Source organism: Canis aureus, chromosome 6 (assembly GCF_053574225.1).
Source record: "Canis aureus isolate CA01 chromosome 6, VMU_Caureus_v.1.0, whole genome shotgun sequence".
Classification (NCBI taxonomy): domain Eukaryota; kingdom Metazoa; phylum Chordata; class Mammalia; order Carnivora; family Canidae; genus Canis; species Canis aureus.
This window is the reverse complement of record NC_135616.1, coordinates 34,886,495-34,912,923: the sequence shown is the minus strand read 5'-3', so window position 1 is coordinate 34,912,923 and position 26,429 is coordinate 34,886,495. Positions and strand designations below refer to the sequence as shown.

The following is a 26,429-nucleotide window of genomic DNA, read 5'->3' as shown; positions in this document are numbered from 1 at the left end:
CCACTGGAGTTTCTAAGCCTGCACTTCTTTCCGGGCACCCATTTTGTTTAATGGTATCCTTATTTCTCCAATCAGCCAAGTACTTGCCGGCTCCCATGAATGTCCCTCCAAAATTTCTTTGGCATTCGACCCCTCAGCAACAGTCTCACAGACCTACGTCCCATGGCACAGTCTCATTACTGGGTTCCTTCTTCACTTCGTTCAACCTGCTACTCATGAGGTAATTCTCTCCCCTCATGGCACTGGCTCTTCTCCAGCGTCAAACCTTCACCAGCTCCCACCTTCAGATGGGTTATTAAATCTAAACTTTGGATCCTGATTCAAATGCATCAACTGTAAAATGACATATTAAGATAATCAAAGAAATCTGAGTAGGGAGAGTAGGGACTGGCTATCAGAAAATATTAAGGAATTACTGTTACTTTTGATAGGTGTGATAATGACACTATGACTATATATAATAAATATTTTTAAAGCCCTTATTAGTCAGAGAAACTTCCTGAAGTATTTATGAATAGAATAACATGATGACTGGAATTTAAAAAAAATAATCCCCCCAAACTTAAAATTTTAATTATATACATACAAAATTATATAGATACATAGATAGATAGATGACAGATGGACCGACACTGGTTATCTATAGGAGTATACGTAAAGTAAGATTGGCAAATGGCAATGGTAATTATTATTGAAGCTGGCCCAGCAGTGAGCTGGGAACCAATCATATCAGCCCCAGAAAGCTGACTGTCAGAATTAGTCATGGTGGGGATAATTATACCACAGAAATCAGCAAATGCTATAAGCCAGGGCTTTTGTAGTAACAAACCACTGAAGTTGGATAATAGATAATAGAAGTTGGGTAGTATACGGAGGTTTATTATACTTACTTTGGTATAAACTTGAAAACTTCAATAATAGTTCAATTTTGAAAAAATCCAACCATTTTCGCCAGACATTTAAGACCTTCTGCAATTTGGTTCCAACTTAATTTGCAACTTTTCTCTCTACTCCAGGGATCCAGAACACTCCCAAGCACCTCATCAGCCTTCCCCAGCCCTGGAATAAGTTCACCACCTCACTAGCACTATCTTGGCCCAGGTACACAATTACACCTCTACCTGGAAGACTTCCTCGCTTGCTCTATAGAGACACATTGTCTCCTTCTCCTGAATTTTTAAGTAATTTAACCCGTAGTTCTCTAATGGAAGAAAAAGTTGAATTCACTGCATGTGGCAGGCATCACTCTAGGCTGCTTTCACAACATTGTCCCATTTAATCCTTACAACTATCTGTGAGATAAAGCTACACAACTTTTTTGTTTGATAAGGAACACAAGGACTAAAGACACGAGGTAACTTTCCCAGGGTCACAAAGCTGGCATCAGTGGGAGAACATTACAGAACTGACAAATTCTGGGGAAGCGTCTGCACAGCAGGGAGCCCCACATAAAGGTCTCCATGGGTGCCTCTGAATAAAATGGCAATTCGGTGACAGAAAGCTGTTTCCTTGACACTGAAAAATGTCTTTCTGTGTGTCTTGATGTACTCTCTTCTCACCTTCCACGACAATATACCCTTGGCCATAAGAGCAATAGACATCTTGGAAATTCCTTAAAAATTGGCTACCCTTGACAAGACAGCTAGCCCACTTGCCCCACAAAATCCTATAATGAGACATACTGGAAGTAAAACTCCATTTTTTCTGGAAGAAGTATCCTCCTCTGGTCTGAGACAATGGGGAGTCTACAAGATAGGTGAGAGCCAAGTGCTTTAGTGGGCCCTCTCCTCTGCAGGGAATGCATCCTTTCAAGCTCACTTTCCCAGCACTGAGGCTGGACATGTGAAACCCTGCATCTGAGTGTGTGTGGGCCCATGCCACGTTATTTTTTCTTGTTCTTTCAGCACATTCCCTACCTGGGGCCCTGTAAGTGTGTACACAAGTGCCCAAGGGTGCCTTCACATGGACACTCCACTGAAAACTTTAAGAAGCCTTCACATCGGGGCACCTGGATGGCTCAATCAGTTGAGCGGCCATCTCTTGGTTTCAGCTCAGCTCATGATCTCAAAGTCCTGAGACTGAGCCCAGCATAAGGCTCCATGCTCAGTGGGGAGTCTGCTAGAGGATTCTCTTTCCCTCTGCCCCTCCCCCTACTCTCACCCTCTCTGTCAAATAAATAAATAAATCTTAAAAAAAGAAAAGAAAAAGCCTTCCCATCCCTGCAGGAGCTGAGAAACAAAGAATTAACTGCCAAGAAGCCCTGGATGCCCCTTGTATCCTAGATGAGGATAGTAGATTCAGCATTTTCCTGGGGTTGCTCCTGGAAATCTCAGCCTGCAAAAGTAATGTGACATCTAGCAAGGGGGAAGTGGTAAATATATGACAGGACCAGCAAGCAGACCAAAATAGCCAGCTGCTAGAAGAATCTTCAGTGCCATGGAAAGCATGCAAAGTGGAAGGTAACAAAAAGCATATAAAATATGATACTACATTTTGAAAAATCTGATAGATGCATACATATCGATGAACAACAAAAATTGTAAGACCCCAAAATGTCATTATCTAGATTTCTGAGGTAGAGTAAGAGGAGATTTTTTAAGTTTTTCTATACTTCTCAGACTTCTTTTTTAAGTTATATTTTTAAATAATGTCCATCACTTGCACAGGTCACAATTTTTTTTCTCATGATAAGAACTTTTAAGACCTAGTCTCTTAGCAACTTTCAAATACACAGTGTTACTAATTACAGTCACCATGCCATACTTTACATCCCTAGGACTCATTTGTTTTATCACTGGAAGTTTGTACCTTTTGACTCCCTTCACACATTCCAAAATTTCTACAGTGAATACTTAACAGCTTTTATACTAGGCAAAAGAAGAAAGGAGAAGGAAGGAAGGAAGGAAGGAAGGAAGGAAGGAAGGAAGGAAGGAAGGAAGGAAGGGAGGAAGGAAAGAAAGAAAGAAGGAGAAAGCACACAATTGGTGGATTTTACAAATAGGAATAAGACACCTCCTTTTATTCTCATGGGGGATGGAGAGGGATGGTCTGGCAAAAGGGATGAGGATCCTCATTTCCAACCATCCAAAGACAAGAAGAAAAGGAGACTCACTGTATCTGTTCCTTCAAAAGGCAAAAGAACAGGATAATGGAAAATAAAGATGTGTTTGAGGTGGGTACCAAATGGAAGAGAAGGGTCTGGGGGGTTTAGATGTAAATTGCAGAAGCTTTTCCACCTGTGCCTTTAAAACTTGCTGAGAATGGTAGGTACCTGTCAGCCCAGGCCTGACGCTAGGGGACAGGTCTCCCCTGTGCGGCGCAGAGGACAAGCACACCAGCCCAGGAGAACATGCACTCCTATCCTATAAACCTTGAAACCTTAGCATCCACCATCAGGCTCTTCCTTGGAAGTAACGTCCTTATTCCCAGGCATGGCATGGTGTCTTTACAAACCAACATTCATGGACAGAAAGACAGACAGTTGCTTCCTGACCCTTTTCTTCTCCATATGGACCCACAAAGTACAGAGTCCACTATAGTTGCTGCTCCATACTTTCAAAGCTAAGAGCCGTCAAAGATCAGTGAGGAAACGATGTCCCTTTTCCCTAAGCAGTTGCAGCCTGAACGGGCACCAAGGAAAAGAAAACCCTTTACAGGCCCCTGATACATGTGAATTCGATGGGAGCTGACAGGCCCCACTGCAGTGACCCTGGGGGAGGTCAGGGGGTTGGGGGGTCTCGGGTATCTCAGTGAGGTCCCCTCCTGAATGTCTGCCACGGTTCCCAGAAGGGAATGTGTCCGTGATTGCTGCAGACATCAAGATGCGTGGGGCTCAGTTTCAGCTGAAACCAAAAGCAGAAAATAACAACAGAAGCCGACAATTTGGTGCAGTGGGGCTGAGAGAAGGCAGCCTAAAGCATGTGGGCAGCATTCTGTTCCTGTTCGGAAAAGCACCCAAAAGGGTGGTGTTGACTTGAGACACATCCGGGCCTTTTTGATTTAGGAATAACACTGGAGAATTAACTTTGATCTGGGCATTACGCGCTGGCCACAAGATTCCCTGGGCTTCCTGGCCTCGGGAACACGCATCCTGAGGAGTGAAAAATATGCATTTATGTCTCCAGCCTCAGGGGAGTGGCACACAAATGGAATAATGTGGAAAGGTCAGACAGAACCAGGGGAGTGAGCCATCTGCACCAGCTACTGTGGGGTTATCTGCGCGAGTACAGGAGCTGCCTTTCCATCATCATGGCCTCAAACGTCATTGAGGTACCTCAGATATACCTAACTTTTCCTTCCCTTAACATTTCCCTTTAAATCTACTATCTAGAAATGCGGCTCAACAGACATGGAAAGAATGCGACCACCTCAGAAAGAATTGATGCCAAAACCACACACACAGACACATCCACATGCCCCTTCCGTAAAGTCAGTCTCTACTATGTGCCTTTTCAAGCCACAAAACATTGCACAAGCCTATTTATTCTTTGTTTTTATACATTTTCAGGGAAAAATGAATCTTTAGCTGGGATGCCACTGCGTGTGAGCGTGGCCGTGGACAGGGTATGGGTAAATGTTGATTTTCTGATGCTTTCGTTTCACATTCCCTTCACTCCCCTGGAAGTTTGTGTGAATATGTGAGTAAGTGATTATCAGCTGTCAATAGTTGCCAAAAGGCTTGCTGGTTACCTATTTTTAAAACCTCATTGCATCAACAGAGGATCAACAAGGATCAACAGATGGACACCACACCCTGAACGGTGCGAGGATTCATCTCTGCCTCTCCCTCGGAGCCCTTTGTTTTATGCATTCTCTCTCTCTCTCTAAGCCCTTGCTTTCCACTCTGTGTTCTTGTCCTCGGCTCCCTGTGTGGTCTGAGGCCATTTCTTACCAGGACCCGGGTCCTCTGTGCCCCTGCAGCATAAGGGGACACACAGGATATACCCCACATAGAAGTGTAGTGAGGGCATGGTGAGCTCACAGATATGAAACTGATTTAAAGAACAAAACATTACCAAATATAGGGAATGCTTGCTACTAGAGAATTACTTGCTCTGTCCCCAAAGTTGTGTGTCCTGAGCTATGGTATCTCCCCACAAAGGCAGAGAACAATGGGGTCCTTAGGGCAGGTGCCGGGTTAGAAAAGTGACAGCAAGGTTCATATCCAAAGAGGGACAGGACCAGGGATGGAGGACCACAGCTGTCATTCTTGGGTTTACCTCTCTCTGTATATATGCTCAGTCTCCACTGGGGTGCCTAGAGAACACAAGGGTCTCTGTGTGTCTGCTGTGTATGTGTGTTGATGCTTCTACGTTCCTTCATTGACAGTAATCTCCTTCCAGAGATAGGGAGGGTAGAGTTGTTCCATCTTTACCACCGCCATGGAGGTTCTCAGAGAGCCCTCGCCTGCTCCGTCCTGTGGTCTGCCCATGACAATCCCCAAACAGCATTCTGGCCAGAGATAATGGTGGTCTCTTCCCTGCCCATGATCAGCAAAACACAACCATCTGCCTATGCAAGAGTCTGAGACTAACGTGGCTGCCACACCTTGACTCTAAGTCATTTGCACACGGAGAGTTCAGAAAGGTAAGTATCCTGTCCCCAAAAAGAGAAGTACTGGGGTGAACGCCAGCCCCACCCTGACCTCTACCTGCTTGGTTTAGCCTTTTCCTCTGGTAGGCTGTCCACCACCATGCATTCCAGCCATCTTGGCTTACATTCCACCCCTGCCCCCGCCATTATAAAACATAGAGAGACAGCAGAAAGAGGTTGTGTTTGCCATGACACGAGGGGTAGCTGCAACCAGAGTACAAGCTACCAGGTCACTGTCAAGGTTGAAAGCGTCAGACTGTCAGAAAAATTGGAGATCCATTATGGGAGTTTCTGTCCTGGTTCCAGTGTTGTTTGCTTACAACCAAACTATGGGGCATTTCAACTCTCCCAAGCTTCACAAAGGGACCCGGTGGACTTACCTGTGGCTGAAATCCTTTGAGGTCGCTGGCTGCAAGGTCACTGGCTGAGAGGAGCTGGAAAAGAACAAAGTTTTTCTGAGTGATACTTCTCTAGGCTTGTGCACAGTATCCACTGGACAACTCACAAGGAATGGACTCACCACCGCCCAGCTCCCAAGCTCGAGAAGCAGAATCACAAAAGGCAAATGTGGTATTTCTGGGCTAGGAACCTAGACCCAACAGCCTTCTCATCTTGTGTCCACCACACCTCTGACTTTTTCTCCCTCTGCGGCCCTCCGTCTATGTGCCACCAATTCTACTAAGGGTTGTAAATCACGGATCAGGGACTCTGTGTGGACACCGGGAGGTCCACAAACTTCTAAAATTGTGAGTATAATTATGCACAAATTTACAGATGTGTAACACTTCTTTTGGGAGAAGGTCCCTGACTTTCTTTCTACTACCAAAGTAGTCTGTGATACCACGAGCTAAAGAGACAGTTACAGACCACCTCCTCTGGGAGGCCTGCTTCTTCCTCTTCCCCTGCTCTTTCCCCTCCTCTTTCTTCTCCTTCTCCTTCTCCTTCTCTTCTCCTTCTTCTTCTATCAGACCAGTAAAAATAACCCTTCTCTTTATCCACCTACACATGACTCAGCTTCCTGTCACTGTATATTACCTCTGATCTTATATACTATTCAGGTGTTCATAGCTTATGCCTCAAACTGCCATGTACAATATTGGAAAATAAGAGTCAGGTTTATATATTTTCTGTGCCTCTGTGTTTAATCAATATTAAAGGGTCAAGTTCATGTTTTGATATTTTTGCATCTTCTCCAGAAAGCACTAAATAGAAGCATACGATTAATTACTAAAATAATCACATACTTTATTGTTGTTCAAAAATGCTGGGAAATTGTGGGATAAAGAGAAAAAGGGCAGATGCTTATTTTGATTCAAGGAGTGTGACTGCTAGCTTTGTTAGGCCTGGAGAGCGTTTGTGAAAAATAGGAAAGATTTCATGTTTGCTATAACAATATTTTGTTTGGTTCAAGAAAGAGAGGGGGTCATGCTGCCTTCAGGAAAGCTCAACTGGGCTGTTTAGCTCCTCTAAATCATTTTGCCAAAAATGATACAGAAAGTGGTGTTAACTCCGGGAAAGAGCAGAGATGAGGTGGGGAATGTACAGGCTGTCCCTTTGTCCCCACCCCAAGTCCTGAAGGCGAGGTTCCCCAGACTGAAGGTGCCCAGAGAAGGTGGCACTACTCCTGATGGACAGCCAGTTTGGATCCTCTGTTTGTTATGAAAGAGCCATGCAACAGGCCATTAGGGTACTTGACTAGTCATGGAGGGCCACACCTAATCATAAGACAGTCCCCACCATTAAGGAACTATAGGTTGGTCGAAGATTAGATATGTATATGTCATGTGAGCAGAGGGTAGTGGTGTGTAAGCACAAAACTGCGTGTGCATAGAGCAAGAAAGGTCGGGGTGGGGGAGGGATACTGAGATCAGATGCAGTTGGAACTGAGCCCTGCGTATGGAAAGGCAGCAGGCAAGGAGGTTCAGGTGAGGCAGCTTCAAGAAGTGGACAAGGGATGCCCCTCCCGCCCCAGCTCCCCATGCATCTGCTCATGCCATCCACGGCGTACATCCAGCACGATGGAGGGAGTTAGGAGACATTGTGCATCGAGGATTGCTTGGGTATCCAGCAAAGTGTTTGCTGCTTAAAACACTTTTTCATTTTTAACCTTACAATTGCCACACGAGATAGAAAGCATCTCCACTTTATGGATGGGAAAATTGAGACTTAATGGAAGATAAACAACATTTTCTAGGTCACACAGGTGGTATATGTATTGGGATTTAAATCCAAAACTATATTTTCCCAAAACTCCTCCTCTTTCTGCTGTACAACGGTGCTTCTGGACAATAGCAGGCTGGAGATCATCTGTTGAGGTGCCATGGTGGAGGAAAAGAGATGAGTGCTACTTTCTGAGTCAATGAGCCACGGGCAGTAACATAAAGCATGTCCCTATGAATGACGCTTCACTACCCTTCTTCCACACATTCTTTCATTTAATTGGCAAGGACCATCTACTCTTTGGAGCTTATCAATGCAGTGTAGGCCTCTAACTTGAGTTGAGTAAAGATTAGGGTGGAGCTGGGGAGGAGAGACAGAAAAGCTGGAGGGAGGTTTGAGCACGGCAGTGACCTTTGCAAGGGCAGAGCCATCAACACGTGTTAGCATATTGGACCAAATCTCCGAATTCTCCAGGCCTTGGGAATCCAGCAGGCAGGTGCCTTTCTTCCCCCACTTAACAGGGTTCACCAGATACGGAGAAGGCGTGAGACAAAACATCTACTTCCTCCTAGCTCTGAGATGCTTCATCTGGAAATCAACCACAGGCGTGTTCAAAGCATCTCAACATATGCACTGTTCCCTCATGTCAGCGGTTTGGGAATTGAGAAGTTGCCAGATCCATCTGCTTGGCTGGATATAGAGATATGGCATCCTTGGTTATTACTTGTTAGGTCTCTAGCTCAACAAAATTAGGATCTATCCCACCTTCCTAGAAGCCTCACATCCTCTTTCCTTCTCTTAAAAGGAAATCAGATGCATGCAATTTAGTTCTTAATTATTTAAGGGTCTGTTTTGTGCTGTTGTGCGTATTTTTTAAAATTATTTTTTCACCTAATAAGACCATGCCCAACAAGAACATGATTTCTATTTTATGTAGCTTCTGCATTCTTCAAAGTGATGAGAGGAACCTAGACAGGTGATTAGTCAATAAATACCTATTGGCCAAATGACTTAAAAGGAAAGTGGAGAACACTGTCAACCTCTAGGTAAGGGCAAGAATGGCTAAACTGCTGAGCCTGGAGAACAGAGTGTGAATGTGAGAGATGGCTTATGACACCCTTCAAGTCAACAAGGGGAAATGGCACTCAGTATCTACAGCATTTCCTGCATGAAGGAGGCACTCGGATATTTGAATGAATTAATTAACTTACATGATGAGAACAAGTTCTTTTGTCCCCTCTGTAGGTTTTAGAAGAGAATATTGGCTTATACTTCAGTGTAGGTGTCAAAGGTTAAACTGAAGGAAAGATAGGATGAAAGGGAAAGAGGTTGAGCAGTGAATGAACCCACTACCTGACAGAGAGGGGGAGCTCCCCTTCCTGGGGATGAAACGATACAATGGGCCCGAGGCTGCTTAGACATGTTAGCTTATCCGAGGTGGGTTTGGGGGAGGCAGCAAGGAGGTGTCAGTTATGGTTATCAGGTAACTTCAGGAACATCTGAATTCTTTACCTTGGAGATTCTGAACTATTTCCCTCACAATCTAGCACACGTTTCAGGTGTTATCTGACCTGGGAAATAGCCAAAGGCGGACTTGTGACCTAGTCCCTAGGTGGTTCCTGAATGAACTAGAGCAGAAGTCTGCTTTTCCCAAACTTCCAGCCAGGACCCCCTGCATGCCTTGCTTCTGGCTTCCACTCTTGCTCTAACCAACTACATGAGCTCTAGGGCTGAACACAGACCCTGCTCCTTGACCACTCCCTTTTACAAAGCTGATTATTTCCTAGATGCCTACACATCATGCACTCAGGAAGAAGAGAAGGTTGGCTGAAGCATCTTGCTCACATGCGGATTAGAAATACAGGACAGGAAGTCCTCCTCTATGGTGAAATTGCAGCCACCTAGATCTGGACCCCCCAAAGAGTATCAGGACCTAAAGGAGACAGCGGAAGTTCTCTGGGTGGATGAAAAAAAACCACCGTGTCCCCAGAAGGGTCAGGAGCCACCTCTGCTGGGGAACCAGAGCAAGGGCACGTGGTAGAGTCAGAGAGCCCCCGATGTGTCCTCTCTGCCCCACCCACCTGTCACCCAGAACAGCTCTGCTCTTCTCTCTTTCATATACACAAATTAACTTGGAGTCAAATGTTTTGCCCCTAAAACAAATTAAAACCTTCCAGACTAAGTCCTTACTTTGCCGAAGTTGCTAAGTGACTTCTCAAGATCACATGGCTAGTTAACAACAAGCCTGGGTGAGTCCTCGAACCCCCAGTCCCTCTGCAGACACCCCTAACCCCGACACAGTGGCTGCTTGCCTCTGTGCTGGATGTAAGATAGATGTGCTCAGAATACCAGGGAAACTGAGGCCCACGCATGAAGACACAAATGTGTCCCTCCCCAAAGCCATGGTTCTGAAAAGCAATGATCCAGACCCTCTCCCAGCCATTGCCCTACTCGAGGATGGCCTCATTCTGTCCCCCTGGAAAAGCCTTCACTGCCCAGAGCAGCCTGGCTGTGCAGGGAGGCAGCAAGGGAGGAAAATGCAATCTGCCTTGGCTCTGGGGACTTCAATCAGGCTGAAGTTAATGAAAAGGATCCTGCCTTTTCCCAGGACTGCTAACTGTCTGCACTGCTCCCAGCAAGAGGGTTGAGCGGGTGCTGGGGGAGCAGGGCAGACAGAATTACATTTAAAAGGCAAAGGAAGGAGAAAATTCTTTCATCTCCCTGGTGGAGTGGGCAGTATTCCTGGGGCCCTGTCTCAGACCATTCTCATTCCTGACACGTCTTGCTGTTCTCTGGAATGGTCCACATTCAAAATATTAGGATGATGACCCTGCTTTCCATTTTTGAGGAGCTGCAATTTCTCTCTTGGCACAAGTTTTTGTTTATTTTATTTTATTTGTCTCTCCAAGCCTAAGGGGTGGGTTAAGGAGCAGGGGGGAAGATGAAGGAAGCTCTGGGTCCCTGAGGGGGACAAGAGAAGAGTCTTCCACCTTCAGCTCTTCTGCTACCTAGCTCTCTGCATGGGGTCTCTCTTTGCTTCCCTCACCCAAAGTCACCTCCATCAAGCTGTGGTCAGCCTTATCTTGTGCCCTTTAGAACTGCCCCTCAAGCAGCTGCTCTCTCACTGCTAATTTCCAAATCTTCCCTCAGAGGAGGGGAGGAGGCTGCTCCCTTTCCCCCCTAAGCCCACCTGCTCCAAGAACATCATTTCCTGTCTCCTGGTCCCTGGCCAAAGGACACATCCCATCTGGGGAGAGTGGGGCCTATACATCGATCCCCCAGGCTGACCTAGGACACATGCATCAGGAAAGGGGGTCATTGATGCAAAAGGGGTGTTTGGGTCACCCTGGACATCTGTCCAGAAGGATCTCAACCTTGCAGACATACAGCTGGACAAACTGAAGCCTTGTTACACTGAGGATTCTCTAGATCATTTGCTCTTCCCACATATCTCCTCCCTTGTGGGGCAGAGAAATAAATGATGGGATGGGAGATGGATAGATGAATGGATGGATGGATGGATAGATGGATGGACAGATGGATGCAGGCATGCATGCATAGGTAGGTAGCCAGGTATATAAAAGAACAGAGCAAAGATGGCTTTGGGGAAATATGCTCCATTTTTAAATGGTCTTTAAATATACCATCCTTTAATTATTTTTTAATTAAGATTTTATTTATTTATTCATGAGACACACACACACACACACACACAGAGTGACAGAGAGAGACAGCAGGCTCCATGCAGGGAGCGTGATGTGGGAATGGATCCCGGGTCTCCAGGATCAGGCCCTGGGCTGAAGGTGGTGCTAAACCGCTGAGCCACCCGGGCTGCCCCTACCAGCCTTTAATTAAATAAAACTTCTACTTAGGGAGCATCTGGGTGGCTCAGTCAGTTAAGCATCTGACTCTTGATTTCAGCTCAGGTCATGATCTCAGGGCTGTGAGACTGAGCCCTGTGTCAGGCTCCACTCTCAGCAGGGAGTCTGCTTAAGGTTCTCTCTCCCTCTCCTTCTGCCCCTCCCCCCATTTGCCCTCACTCTCTCTCTTAAAAAAGAAAAACCTTCCACTTAACCCCATACACACTCCTCCTACACACATTCAATCTGTTCCCCTTTCCTATTTTGTGGAAATGGATCTTTTTTTCCCTCTTTGCTTTGTGAAGTGTCACTTGGTTCTTCCTTGGGTTCCGGGATGGACTCTGAACCCCATTCCAACCCAGTCCCTCAGCCCCCAAAGTTCAGGACAGCATCTGTGAGAGGCAATGTCCCAGTAAGCCGAGACAAACATCTAATCAAATGTGTGACCAGGGTTGTTGGAAACCAATAAGTCCCACTCTGTAACTTAGCAAAAAGGAAACTGAGGTTCAGAAAGATTGTGAGTCACCCAATGGATAATCTAGAACAAAGCCAACCCTATGTATGCAACTGAGAGAAAGTTTCAGATGCCCTAACACAGAGGACCGGAAGACTGCAAAAGAGCCGGGGGAGAGCTACAAGGTGAGTCAAGGATTAAGACAGAAGAAAGGGAAGAAGGTGAAGGTGATTTCCACCCAGCAGCAGGTCCTGGAAGCACCCACCAGCAGGTGGCCCCCGGCTCCACTGGGGTCACAGAAGGAAATGTGGAAAGTGGAATAAGGAGGTGAAATGGAACCATCTGGTCGCCATTCCCCACAGGGCCGGTACATGGCCATTGCTGTACAAAAGGGCATTAGACTAGGAGGAAGAAGATGCATGTCCTACCTTGGTTCCAGCTCAACTCACTATGGGATCTGTCATGGGCTCACTTTACCTGTCCGGGTCTTCTTTTACTGCCTATAGAATGAATTCTAGGTTCTTTCTGGCCCTGCAATTCTAGCTCCCCCAAGGGTTCCTTAGGTTAGGGATGAAACAGAGATGGAACAGACTGTCTCTAGTTTCTTCTCTCTTTTCTTTTCCAGTAACTCTCTCTTCAAAACACACACACCTTTAAGAGGCTGTCTACACCGTCTGGAAGGATCCCTAATCAGAAGGATGGAAGGGAGGGCAGCGGATGGTCCTATACTGCATCTCCATTATTGGACCAGTGTGCAAACAGGAACTTAGACAGATGGTCACTCAGACTGCTACACAGGTTCATCATCCCAGTGAGCCTGCAGTCACATCCACATTCGAGCTCACGGTAAACAACCTTACAATTCTGAAAGCATGAGTCTACCTGCCAAGACATTTAGGGTATCTGGTATAGAAGCCAAGCAGCCGGCTCTCCACCAGCCTAAGAAGCAAGTAACACACTTAAAGCTGCCATCCTGGTGTCCTGCATGCCCTTTTGCTAAATCCCCTCTGCCCTCATGGAATTTTAAAGGTTGAACCTGAAACCACTGACAGCTCCAGCCTTAGCTATGGAATCCCTTCCCAAAGAGCAACAAGGATGACTAATAATAACTGAATATAACTCCAAGCAAGCCTGGTCTTGATTTCTTATTTATATTTTTAAATGATGGGGTTTTAATATTCACAGGTGAGATCTCTAACAAAATCCTCTAGGTATGCAGCCAGAAGAGCCTTCTCTTTCTTTTCTTTCTTCTTCTTTTCTTTCTTCTCCTCCTCCTCCTTCTCCTCCTCCTCCTTCTCCTCCTCCTCCTCCTCCTCCTCCTCCTCCTCCTCCTCCTCCTCCTCCTCCTCCTCCTTCTTCTTCTTCTTCTTCTTCTTCTTCTTCTTCTTCTTCTTCTTCTTCTTCTTCTTCTTCTCCTTCCTTTTCTTCTTCTTCTTCCTTCTTCTTCCTTCTTCTTTTCTTCCTCTTCCTCTTCCTCTCCTTCTCTTCTCCTTCTCTTCTTTCTTCTTTCTTCTTTCTTCTTTCTTCTTTCTTCTTCTTCTCCTTCTCCTTCTTCTTCTTCTTCTTTTTTTAGTTCCATGCATAACCTCACACATATTGCCTATGTCCACATGGTGGTATATGTATTTGGTTGTTGTCCAAGTCACAACTATCTCTACTTCTGAGTGGGAATGTCTTTAATCCTTCTCCTTGTAGATTAGAGCTATAACCACAGAGACCTAATGACAGAAGAGGACTCTAATGGCCTAATCTAGAACTCACTGAGACAATGAGTCTTGTTTTATGTTTCTTCAAACTTGTGAAATTGTGGAAGCCTGTCCCACTCTTTTTGAAATTCCCATTAGAATTATTTTTCCTTAGACCAAGAAAAACAGATTTCATGGAGAGCATCTTGTGTGGTGCTGGGTGGGAAGTTTACAAACTTAAATCTGGTATAAATTGGTGATGTGCAACATGGATAGTCACATCCCCATTTCTTAAGTATTTTGGTAAAGAAGGTTAAGTCGAAAAAAAAAAAAAAAAAAAAAGAAGGTTAAGTCGTTTCTGAAGGTACACAACTGCTAAGTGGTAGAGTGGCATTGGAGCCCCATTCGGCTGACTCCTGCTCTTCCTCACTACATCATAATACTCCAGGAGCCCTGCTATTTGGGGAATGTGTTTTATCAAAGGTTCTATCACATCCCCTGTGATGCTCTGGCACCTCAAAATGAGCCATGCATAACACACTTAAAGAACAGTGGTTTTCAAGGCATGCCCTACAGAGCCCTGGGTTCCACAGAAGGGTCCTGGGGAGTATGAGCAGGGGGGAAATGGGAGCTGAGGTGGGGAGTCCCTACCTCCAACCCACTTTATCCAGGGCAGCACAACCTCTATTGGTATTTCATATTGGACTTCCATGTTGATAATGTAAAGCTTTGTAAAAGAGGAATTTTGAAAACAACTATCTTAGGAGGCCCTTAGATTGGAAAACACACCATTCATGGTGCTAACAGAATATACCTGGGGAAAAGAAAATTAACCTTTAGAACTCATTTTAAGGACACATTAGACCTCATTTTAGGAACACAGCCTTTAATACTTGCCATGAGTTACTCATCAGGAAAATACTTTCTCTTCCTTTCTTTACGCTTTCTGCCGGCAGTGATGTCTGCTCTCTTCATCTGAAGTTCGGCAAGCTACATGCTTAAGAAAGCATAACTAATTTACCAGGAAAGGAAGGAGCTAAAGATATGTTGCTTCTCAGGAACACAATCTGGGCTGTAGGTCCCTTTCTTCAAACAAAATGAAGAAATCACATTGCAAGCATCTGTGGGCTGTTTCCAAAGTCCGTAAAAGGCCAATAAAGGAGGTTCCCCTCACTGAACATATGCCAAGCAGGGCTGGATACTGAGGCTTGTCTCCCTTTTCTAATCATTTGCTGAGTTTCTGTTAGAACTGACCAGATGATCTGCTCCCTTGGCTCTAAAACTAGTATTAAAGCTTTCAAATGCATCCCCTTGGCGAATCCTGGGAAATTGATTTACACCCCTAGGCTCACTTGCAGCAGAGAATGGAAAAGTCAGAAGATGCTTGCTTCAGAGAAGGTGTGAGCACCAGAGTCAAAAGCTCTGCTCCTCAGTTCAGTGCAGCCAATTTGGCTGAGAATCCAGGTCCCTCAGGCCAAATCTGGAGCAATTAATCACAATTACAGGTGGATATCTAAAAGGAATAAAGTCAAGCTGGACCCATAGATGCAAGTAGACATAGTTTTCATAAGCCTCACGTAAACTGAAGGATCTCCTCCAGAAAGCCTGCCCTGAACTCTTGGGAATTATAATATGAAAAATAATTTATTTTTCAGGACCCACTTTTACCTGTTCTTATACCAGGTAGATGCTTTAGCTTTATCATCCCTCTTAATGTTCACATTATCAATGCAGGGTAGTATGATTTTCAACAGTTTATAGTTGAGCAAACTGGTGAAATAATTCAGGGCTACAGAGGGAAAAAGTGGCAGAGCTGGAATGTGATCATGATGCTGAATCATGAGAGTTCCAGTTCTCTGCGTAAGGCATCCATGACCCCCCTCAGGCATCCCTAAATAGACTGGTGCTTTCTCCCTTCCTACCATGCCAGGGAGTCAGCCCTGGCTTCAGGGGCATTTTTAGCATTGCCAGCTGTGCCCCAAATGACCTGCCATGCAGGTAGGAGCCAGGCTTCCCGTCAGCCCCAGGTAGCCTCACAGTGTAGGCATGTAAGGTAACGTCCTAGTGTCCTGATCTTCCCCTCAAATATCTGTGAACTCAAGATAACATTTTCAATGGAGCTCTGTTCACAAATTCTGGCTAACCAAGGACTCACTGGAGTCTGCTCTGTATACTTACACTGCTACAAACACAGTTACTTATCATGTGTATCCTCTCTTCCTAACCGAGTTTATATCCTCTCCCCTAATTAGCTGTCCTCTCCAGCTAATAAGGACATACCAAGTTCCAGGCACCATCACAGATGCTGGGAATCCCCAAAAACTATTTGATGCTTTCCGGGGATCAGCTCATATCATTACACCTTCTCAAGAACCTCATGAGGCAGTACCATGAGTACACCCATTTTACGAATGAGAAAGCAGACTTAGCCACATTAAATGACTTATTTAAAGTTGCAAGACAGTAATTGACAGATCCAGAGAGTATGCTCAATTCCATCTGAAACCAAGGCCTATGTTCATTCTTAACTATTCCACATGTGTAGTGTTGCCAGCAATTGAAATACTCTCATGAGTTACCTCATTCCACCTAAAAAAGATCTTTTGCCTTTTGGAGACCTGGAGACAGGGATTTATTTAAAACAAAAAAACAAAACAAAACAAAAAAGTTAAGTAACCCAATAATAGGAAGGGGATAGTTGCATTCCAAGATCCACGGAAGAATAATATCATTATGATCACATAAGTGGGCACTTTCAATAATACACAAAAATGGGAAATCCCAAGTACACCATTTCTGTTACTACAGATCTCTGTTTCATAAGGCATGAAACATTGCTTATGTCCTCCTTGAATTCAGCATAGCATGAGGACCAGGAGGTAGAAGTAGTAAGTACAGTTTTGCACCTGACAGAATGATAGAGCTGGAGAGCAGCAGGTATAATCTTCAGGAGACAGACAACAATCTTTATCATAGATACGAGAAGTGAAACTGGAGTTCTTCCTCCCATTTGCAAGAAACCACCTTCACAAACTAAAATTTGGAAGATGGTCTTTGTTTACTAAAACCACTGCTTCGGTTTTCATCAGAAAGATTGATTAGTTAAGTATTTTTAAAGAAGTAAGATCTGCTTATTTGCTTATTCACTTTAATTAACCAAGTGAAACTTGCTCATCTATATGCTTTGCTTTGGGTTGAAATGAAAATCTCTCTGAGCTGCCATTTGAAAACTGCACAACCAGTGTGAAATCTCTTTCACAAATGACCCTGCTTTTGCATTAGTGTTACAGGCCTTGCAAGTGTTGAGTACTCACTTGGGCCTGCCATTCCCTGGGATAGGAGTTCTTTGAGGACCAAGACACCTGGCTATTTCCAAAGTGGTTCTTCACCGTTGAAGATATGCTACAGGGTCTGCCATAGCTTCTAAAGATGACCTCTGATACATTAAGGTAGCAAAACACCTTCATAAAATTGGACTAGAATCCCAGCATGATGACTTTGAAGGAGGGAGGCATGGCTTGGTGGCATACATACACCCCAGTACTTTGTTAAAAATCTGTCCCTCTTGTATGCTATACAGGACTTCTGGAAACAGTTGGGTTGGCTGTTTCCTGGGGTGTGCATGTATCTGTTTGGGTTTCATGCAGTTCTGCCCTGACTGCGGTTTGCTGAAAAATGATCTCTTGTGATTTCACTGTCAAGAACAAGAATATCATCTCACAGAGGTATCTAGAAAATGGAGGTCTCCTCTTCATCAAAGAGGCTCAGTTAGATGTGATTTCTATCTAGCTAGACTTCTTCTCCAAATAAGGTATCCTTTCATTGTTCTCCTTGAAGTCTCATGTGTACCTGGTTCATAGTCCACCCATTTTTAGACAAACTTGCCCATAATTTCTGGCTGGCTCAGTTGGAGATGCCTCTCTATACACTGCCCACTGAGAATGAACAAAATGAATATACAACACAGATGCTGCATCAGCAGGACTGGATGTGGCTGCTAACTCAGTCTGAGACCCCTTAGTAATCATATGCCCAAGCCATTTATTTATAGCACAAACACAAAGGGCCTACCACAGGGACTGGTGATGTTCACTTCTGTAGCCATATTTGGCAATTCACTGGTATTTCGCAATTAATTCACTTGCTACCTCGTGCAAGTCACATCGCCACCTGGCTCTTAGCATTCCCCACCTCTGACATGAGGAACTCTGCAAGATCACCTCATGATCTGACAGCCTGTGAGTCAGGAAAAGGCCAGGGGTGACCCCACAACTCCCCCAGGGCATTATCAGGCTTCATACACACCATCTCTTTAACTAAAGGTACTTCAGGGTGGGATATCACAGAAAATCGTGGAACAGTAGGAGGAGAAGTAGGGCTCTTGGCAGAACTGGGGAGTTAGTTAGTGAAGCCTAAGTGTGTCTTAGGAAGAATCTGTGCCTCCATCTCTTACTGGTCTTTCAGCAAATAAGCGGTCTCTTGTTTCTCTCCACACCCCTTCCTATTATAACCTGGTTTTAGGCAAGTACCCGCTCTCAATCAGTTGTATCATAATCACAATGTGACTCTTCTCAGGATAGCTGTTTGCTGTGTTTTGCTTTAACAGCAAGGAAAACTGGAGTCTGCATTTGATAAAAGGAAATTCCAGATCTAAGGAATTTGAGAGAGGCCCATAATTTGGAGGCAGAGGACTTGTTGCTGTATAGGAGCTATCTGAAGCAAGCCTGACTCTGGGAGAGAAGAGGGGCAAGAAGGGAGGGAAATCACAGCTAGTTGTGCACAGCTGCTCCCCTTTGCCACAGCTACAGGGAAGGTGCATCATGTCAATGGCAGGGCTCGACCCCTCCAGTCACCCTACGGCTTTTCTTGACCTCTTGAGATATTAACAGAAATCTTAATTCTAAGACACAGAGCTTACTTCCACCTAAAATTTAAAAGTTTGACAAAGGACTGTCTTTAATTATTTACTCTGTAATTGACTAGGTGAAAACTGGCTGGTCTTCTTCATAGCCAAGTCACAGGGAATGTTGCCCTATTTCTAGATAGAAAGTATTTTTATTACGACAAGAAGGAAGTATGAGATGGACAAAATACTTTTACTCCCTAGACTTAAAAAATTTCAAATGATGATCTCACTTCAAATGATGATCTCACAACAGCAATACAAAACAGAAAGGGACAGAGACTATCCTGCTTGTTTGACAGATGGAGGAAATGAGGCAAAGAAATCAGTCAGTGACTTGCCCAGGGCCATGTTCTGGCTATAGAAGTCTTAGTGTGGAAGTGATCTTGGGGGGTGATTATCCAGACCAGCCTCCCTCCAAAGCAGGAATCCCCTTCTCTAACTTCTCTGGCAGATGGACACCCAGCTTGAACACTTGGGAGGAAGTGGCACTTGCTATTTTAGTGCCACAGCAATAGTCCCTAGCAAGTTCTACCTTTATTCTGTTGAAATAAGCCTCACTGAAACTTGTCCCCAGAGTCCTGAGAACAGAAACTAACTGCTTGGTTTTTTTTAAAACTATCATGATCTTCCTATCAAGTTGGGAATGTGAACCCCATTTTACAGATGAGGAAACAAATCTCATCAACTTGCTCCAGGCTGTACATCTCAAGTTAGAGCCACACACCGAACCCAGAGGATTTTAGACTCTTCTCCTTTCCCATGCATTCTCCATACAGGGTGCTCAGTCCTCCAGCCATGAGCCATCCTTGGTACTTTTCATTACAGGCATCAAATCTGTACATCCCCAGGTGGAATATCCCAAGTGCTTTCAATTCTTCTTCTCTGTGTATGGTTCCCAGTGTCATCACCATGTAGCTTATAAATGCCTCCCTACGCACACCATGTTGGTGGGAGGAGTAATTGTTACTAATCAGTCTTGTGCTGACAAATCCTTAATAACTGGCTCTCGGAGGGTAGCAAAACCTCAGTGTAAGGCATTTGCCAATGAACTCCCACAGTGTAAGCACTCCTGCAGTTTCAAGCTACCAACCTGAAGACGCTGATTGCAGAGTTGTGAGTAGATGTGCCTAGTTGACTCGTGCCACCGTGAGCTGGCTCCATCCAGCACACTGCTGGTGTAGCCATGGGCCTATCTGCTAAAGACCACTGACAGCTGTACTGGGACTCAGGCAAAGTAACTGGTATGGAGTGGCACATCCCAACAAACTCAGGAATTAATACGTCCTCTCAGTATGCAGTAAGCTCAGCTACTGAATGGAGTAAAAGATGCCGATATTCACCCAATAAATTCATGCAATAAATATTAATTTTTCTAGGAACTGGGGACATAATAACAACAATAAAAAACAAGTCCTTGCTTTCCACGAGACAGACAATAAAGCAAAATGATAGCAATAAGAAGACTAAGGATGGTGTAACCTGCGGATTGTAATAAAAGATAAAAAAGAAGGAAGGGCATGGGGGACAAAGAGTAAGGATGAAAGAGAGCCATGGGCTTTTTGGGAGAAGAGTAATCCAAACAAAGAAAACACAGTGTGCACAGTTGCTGACATGAATGTGTGCTCCCTGCATTGGTGGAACAGCAAGGAGACCAGTGTGGCTGGGGCAGAGCAAGCAAGGGGAACAGTGGAAGGGGGAGTGTGGAGTCAAGCTACATCACATAGAACCATTAAGTATTGATCTTAGGTCACAATACTTCACTCTAAAGAGCCTGGCAAAGTCACTGGAGAAGACCAGACACTGGACATGGTTAGTGCTCCCCTGTAAGAGGTCCCCTTGGCTGCCATGTGGAGAACAGCCTACAGTATTTGCTGATGACTTAGCCACGGTTTGAGAGGGAAAAACACAAAGACACAAGCAAAGAATGATGCCAAGGGTTTTGGCTGAAGAAGCTGGAAGAATGGAACTCTCATTTGTTAGGACCAGAATGACTGGCGTGGGTGGTGGTATAGGAAGGCTTAGTAGCCCGGGAGTATCTTGATGTGGCTGGGAGCCGAGGGCTTCAGTGCAGGGCGGGAAGCCCACCGTGGCTTTGGGACTGATGTGCAGCTTGTCCTGGGATGCCAGGCAAGACTCCTGGGCAAGGAGACTTGAGGGGGGCTGGGGTTTATCCGCATGGAGGTGACACCGGAAAATCTGTACTATGGAGAATGCCAGATGTACTGGAGGCCATCCCAGATAAATGCCATAGACATCATAACCTGGGAACTGTGGAGATCCCTCAGGGGAGATGGAACATCAGGCTGAGAGGTCTCTCCAGAAGGAGGAGGGCTTGCAAATCGGGATGGCCCTATAATCTATAATGTGAAAAGAAAGCCAGACTGAGGTTAGGGCTCCTGAATTGGAAGCCAAGGCCTGGCATTGCTCAGTGCTATGACCTTGTTCCAGTCACGTGTCATCCCTAGAGCTCAGTGTATTCACCTGTGAGGTGGGAATGCGGATGAGGCAGGGTATCCTGCAAAGTCACATGTGCCTGATGGTCAACCAGGGTCAAATTCAGCTACTAACTCCTCCAAGCAGCTTGCTCTTGAGCTTCTGTGTTCTTACCATACAAAGTGGTAACGTCAGCCACTTCCTACGGATGTTTGGATGATGAAACATAGCTGTCAGGAGCACAGGGAGGCAGTGCTTCAGTAAAGTGAGTTGCCTCCCTCTTCCTTAGGTCTGCCCTTAAGAGCATGGTGAGCCTCAACATGGACCACTGACGTGGGAGAGTGAGGACAGTGTCCTGTGCCACATCAACAGACAGGAGAGCTGGCATTAAACTTTATACCCCTTCCTCTCCCTTACCTGCCCTCAAGCCCATGACCCTCTAAAATCCTTTCACAGGGGAGGGTGGTAGGCAGTGTGGAGGGGTTTGGCCATGGCTCCGCTGTGCCTAGGTTTTCAGTGGCCACCTCAGCATAAGGTTGACAATGTGCATTCCTGGGCTGAAGGCAAGGGTGGGCAAGAGGTGATTGGAAATACGGCCTCTTCTGTGGAAGCTTTTATTAGAAACAGGGGATTCCCCATTACTATTTCAAACTCTTTTGGCCGAACATGAAATGCCCCAAGGTCAAATTTATTAGTGCATCTTACAGCCCTGAGAACTCTTGGCTTTGGTGCCGAATCCCTCTTATCTCCCTTCCCTCCCTCGAGCCTTGTGATTTAGCCAAAGCAGCTGCTCATACCCCACCAGCTCCAGAGTGGGTCAATGTGTATATAAAAATAGACACACGCAGGCGCTCACTGTGTTCATGGGCCCATCACCAGAAACTGGATGTACTCAGGACATTCTCGGGTGAGGGCAAGAGGGGATCATGTGGCAGAAAGACCAAGCTTGGGCTGGGCCCCCAAAGATCCAGAATACGTATACAAAGGCATCTGAAGAAAGGTCTGAATTTTACCTGTCTCAATTTGAGCTTCCTTATTTCTGAAAGAGGTCCAAAAAAATCCTGGCTAGCTCACAGGATTCATGGGAAAATAAAACAGAGTAGGGGTGTGTGTGATGGTTCATCACTGTCCTTCCTGTTCTACACATGAAAGGGACGACTGACGGCATCAGTATTTCTGATGATAGAAATAATACTCTGTGTCTTTCATTCACCACCCAGCAGACATTTTTTATAGGTCTCTATCCGAGGGGTGTGCTAGTCCCTGATAAACCAGGGACCACATACAGGGCACACTGAGGGGTGGGGGCAGGGAGGGAGGAAGCCACTGGCCCTTTTGTGGGTCCCGCTGCTCCCGAGCTGGACTTGGGATTCTGCTCAGCAGAGCAGCTACTGTGTCACCGTGGCTCCACACCTCGCTTGGTGGGCATGTGCGGGGACAGGCTAGACTTCCCGCAGCAGGGGTGAGGAACATGGCTAAGCAAGTGGCAAGGGGCACAGCCTGCGGGAGGCTGCGAGGGATACCTTGAATGAAGCCAAGGGCACCACGGAGGCTAGCTGAATGTCGGGCCTGCCTCGGTGTCCCCTGTGTCTCGGAGGAGTGCCCCCTGCCCAGAGGTGGCCCTGACGGCGGCAGGAGGGGGGTTGGGCGGGGCCCAGGGCCCCAGCCTCCCAGACTGTGCCTGTGCATCTCATTATTGAGCGGGCCTGAATCAAAGCGGCCCTCTGCAGCTGCTGTCCTGTTTAATCCATTTGTAATCAAAAGTGATTAGCATGGATGCCTCGGTGCTGAGGTTATTGTGTGTGTGATCAAAGCCACGGCTCCTGCCCGCTTCCCAGAGCTGCCTGCACCTGGGAGGGCACGGCCGGCCGCGAGCCTGGGCCATGGGGCAGGCAGCCCCTGGCAGTCTGAAAGGAGGCTGGGCACCCTGAGCAGAGCTGGGAGCAGCGAGGGCGGCCTCGCCCCTGTGAGGCTCAGCGGCCTTGAGGACGTCCCTGGGGTAGGCTCGTGGTCCAGGTTTCCCCTTTGGAGGCTGGCATTCCCAGTCCAGAGACCCGGGGGAGCAGGTGGACCAGGGGCCGACCCAAGGGGAGGCAGGGCTCATTCAGCACTCGTTGGACTCATGAAGGATTCTTAAACTCCTTCACTTTACAGGAGAGGACGTGGAGACCCACAACAAGGGACACAGGACATGCCTGCAGGCACTTGTATGCATGTGTGTGTGTGTGTGGGGGGGGCAATGAGACAGGGTAGAGGGAAGGGGCCAAGAGAGAGGACAGGACAAAAGAAGGTGCCCCAAATGCCACACAGCTGGAAGGAGACCTAGCAGGCTGATGCCAACAGAAGGAAGACCGCTACCTGCCGAGGAGACAAAGCAGGAAGAGCTAAGGAGCCAAGATGTTTGGGGCCTTTACTAATCCATGTATTCCTTCCCACACACCAACTCCGGCAACTTTCTGAGCCACGTCTCCCTAAAAACAGCAAAATCCCAGCCCAGCCCTTCCCTCTCTTTATAAATAGTGCGTGAGTAAACTTGATAGCCCACTTCTCTCTGGCAGTCCAGATCCTGAACGAACGCCTTTAAGATCCAAATGAAGATTCAACTATTTCAAGAAGCTTTCCCTGACCCCCACCCCTCCCCACCCCCCACACACACGCTCTGAATTCTTCTACCATGTTCTCTGGGCCACTCATGTGACACTTAGCATGCACGGTCCTCATAGCTCCTGGGTTGACAGGGGACATAATTGCTTGAGTGTCAAAAGATGAGTGTTTGAGTTGTGCTCCATCAGCCAGACTGAAGCCTCCAAGGGCATCTATTGTGTGGCACACTTCAGGACACCCTTCCACACCTGCTCTGGGGTTGAACATTCCTGAATCTTTGAGTCAAGGAGATGGGGGAGGGGGAGCCTTGAAGAGAGAACTGGACCTTTATGATTTTGCATCTGTCTCCAAATCAAGCACAGTCCTTGGATAGAGACCTATAACAAATGTCTGCTGAAGGCTGAATGAAAGACACAGCGAGTTTTGCATCAACATGTCCTGTGATTTCATTTTGACCTGGTCAGTGAGGTTGCTTGGAGGCGCTCCATTTCCACCCCAATTTCAACAACATTTTCAAGGGGCAGAAGAAAGTAAAAGACTGGGCACAGGGCAGAGTGGGCCAAGTGGGAAGAACAAGCCAAAGAGCTGCTTTTTTACAATAAAAGTTTTCCTAGAGCAAAGAGTTGGGGGCTCCTCACTCCCATAGAAGATACAAGAAAACACCTGGCCCTATTAATGGTTTGCACATAGGACCTCGGTGCACGGCAATGCTGGGTGGGACAGGCACCTGGAGTCTTTGAGAGTTACATGCACTTTTTAAAGATCCCAGTGGTGCCCAGGATACAAATTCCATGGCATGTCACCAGTTAAGACCATGGTTTTCACCATTGATTTAGGGGCTAAAGGAACACCCCAGATCCAACCTGTGTACAACATTTTGGGGTTCTTCACACCAAGAATGATCAAGTTTGGGAGGTAAGTGCTACATGGGAGGATCTGCAGTCTATTTGGAAACATTTACAATAGACCCAAATACTAAGAGAGCAGATCTTTCTCTTGCCGAGTTCTTCATCATGCTGGAAGACGACCTCATTCTCCAAAAGGATAAATAACCAATAATTACACAGTACACAGGAGGTGACTGATGGTAATAGCCAGTGTTTATGTGATAAGCTCTGGTGTGTGCTGGGTGCTCCATACAAATCTCATTTGTTTCTTAACAATTTTTCTGAGTAGGCCACAGTTATCCTGTGTTGAAGATAAAGAATCTGAGGTTAAGTCATTTGCCCAAGACCACACATTGGAAAGAGACTAAGCTGAGAGCTGACTTGCCTCTCAATTCCTCTCTCTCTGACCCTGAGCCTGCGTACTCATCCCCATGCCTTCTGCACCGCAGGCTCAGCCCTGCTCTGGAGAAGCCATAGCTGAGGTCCTGCAGGTGCACAACACAGGCAGAGCCCAGGCACCACCATGCCCACCTCACCTCTTTGCCCACTTACACTTCAGTGCCTTGCCAGACAGGCAAACCATCCCAGACTCATGCTGTCGGGAGAAACGTTAGAGCATGTTCAAATAGAATCCTCTCATTTTACAGATTGGTGAAGTGATGCTTTAAAAGGTTAATCACCTACTCACCACCACAATGCTAGCTTGTGATAGGCCCGGGCTTAAAAACCGGCTCTCTGACTCCCCGTTCCGTGCCATTTTTGTTGAACTGTGGCATCTGAGAATAGACCGGTGGCCAGGGAATGGGGGCCTGGGACTGGCTGTCTTTTTGGCACTGGCATCACAAGGGGGGCAAAGCTCTACTTAAAATGCCCAGAGGTATTTTACTAATGTGTTGCCCACAGGGGCACTTGGGCCCCCTCCAACCTCTGCGCCCAACAATATATCAGGGTGGTTCTGGCACAGGCATCCCATCAGGACACAGTGTGCTGCATCCACGGGGCCTCCACAAAGCTGCAGAGACTTCAATGAATGCGGGAGACTAGGGAGAGCAGGTGGGGATCTTCTTCCCTGATTTTTGAAAATCCACAATTTCAGCTTAATTTGTAATAGATAGTGAGCGTAAAGAGACTGACAACAGGGCCATCAGCTATTTTGTTAGCAACACTTGAGGCCACGGCACTTCAATATGACTGGAGCCAGCTGTCCAATGCACAGAACGACCTTTGGCCCCATCCTTGGAGAAATGTAATTCTCTTCATGTCTCTTTCTGTCCGTGGGGAGTTAGGAACCAGAGCTGCCGGAATAATCAGAAGGCTTCCTAATGACAACGCTCAAACGAGCAGAGGTTACGCATTGTCAGAAACGTAATCTGCAACTCTTCTCATCTTGTTTCATTGTGTTTGCATTTTTTAAAACCACCTCTTCGGAAAGAAATGAGGCAGTTGGAGTCCCTCCCTGCTTGTGCCCCTAGAGATGCATTTACCTTCTGCATCTTAAATGCCGGGGGCGGGGGGGGGGGGGGTTGGGGGGAGGATTAGAATGCGGTGAGTTCAGGGGCCTTCTAGTTTTGCGACTTCTAGCCCATAATGTGGGTGATACATGTCTTTTCTAGACATATAACCTAACACAGATTAGCTGTGTGTACATTTTCTATGAGCGAAGCCAGCTTCTCCGCATGCTACTTCCCGGCCTTCACGGAGACCCCCGTACAGAGAACACTGCCCACATGTGCGGATCTGCCCCAGGGCAGGCCTGACGCTCATTGTAAGCTCTGCTCCAACACTCTCTGGTGGCTTCCCATCATTTCTAATAACATCCCCAGTCCTTATCACGGCCTTCAGTGCTCT

At 46.3% G+C, this 26,429-nt stretch overlaps 1 protein-coding gene across 8 annotated transcripts in view; it reads right to left on the bottom strand.

The window, feature by feature from the left end:
- The window catches only part of SETBP1 (SET binding protein 1), a 359,759-nt gene that overhangs the window by 172,342 nt on the left and 160,988 nt on the right, over window positions 1–26,429 (bottom strand). For all 8 annotated transcript variants that reach the window (XM_077900618.1, XM_077900627.1, XM_077900626.1 and 5 more), the window contains one exon: window positions 5,973–6,026. In XM_077900618.1, coding sequence (XP_077756744.1) covers window positions 5,973–6,026 — 54 coding nt within the window. The remainder of the gene's footprint in view (window positions 1–5,972; window positions 6,027–26,429) is intronic.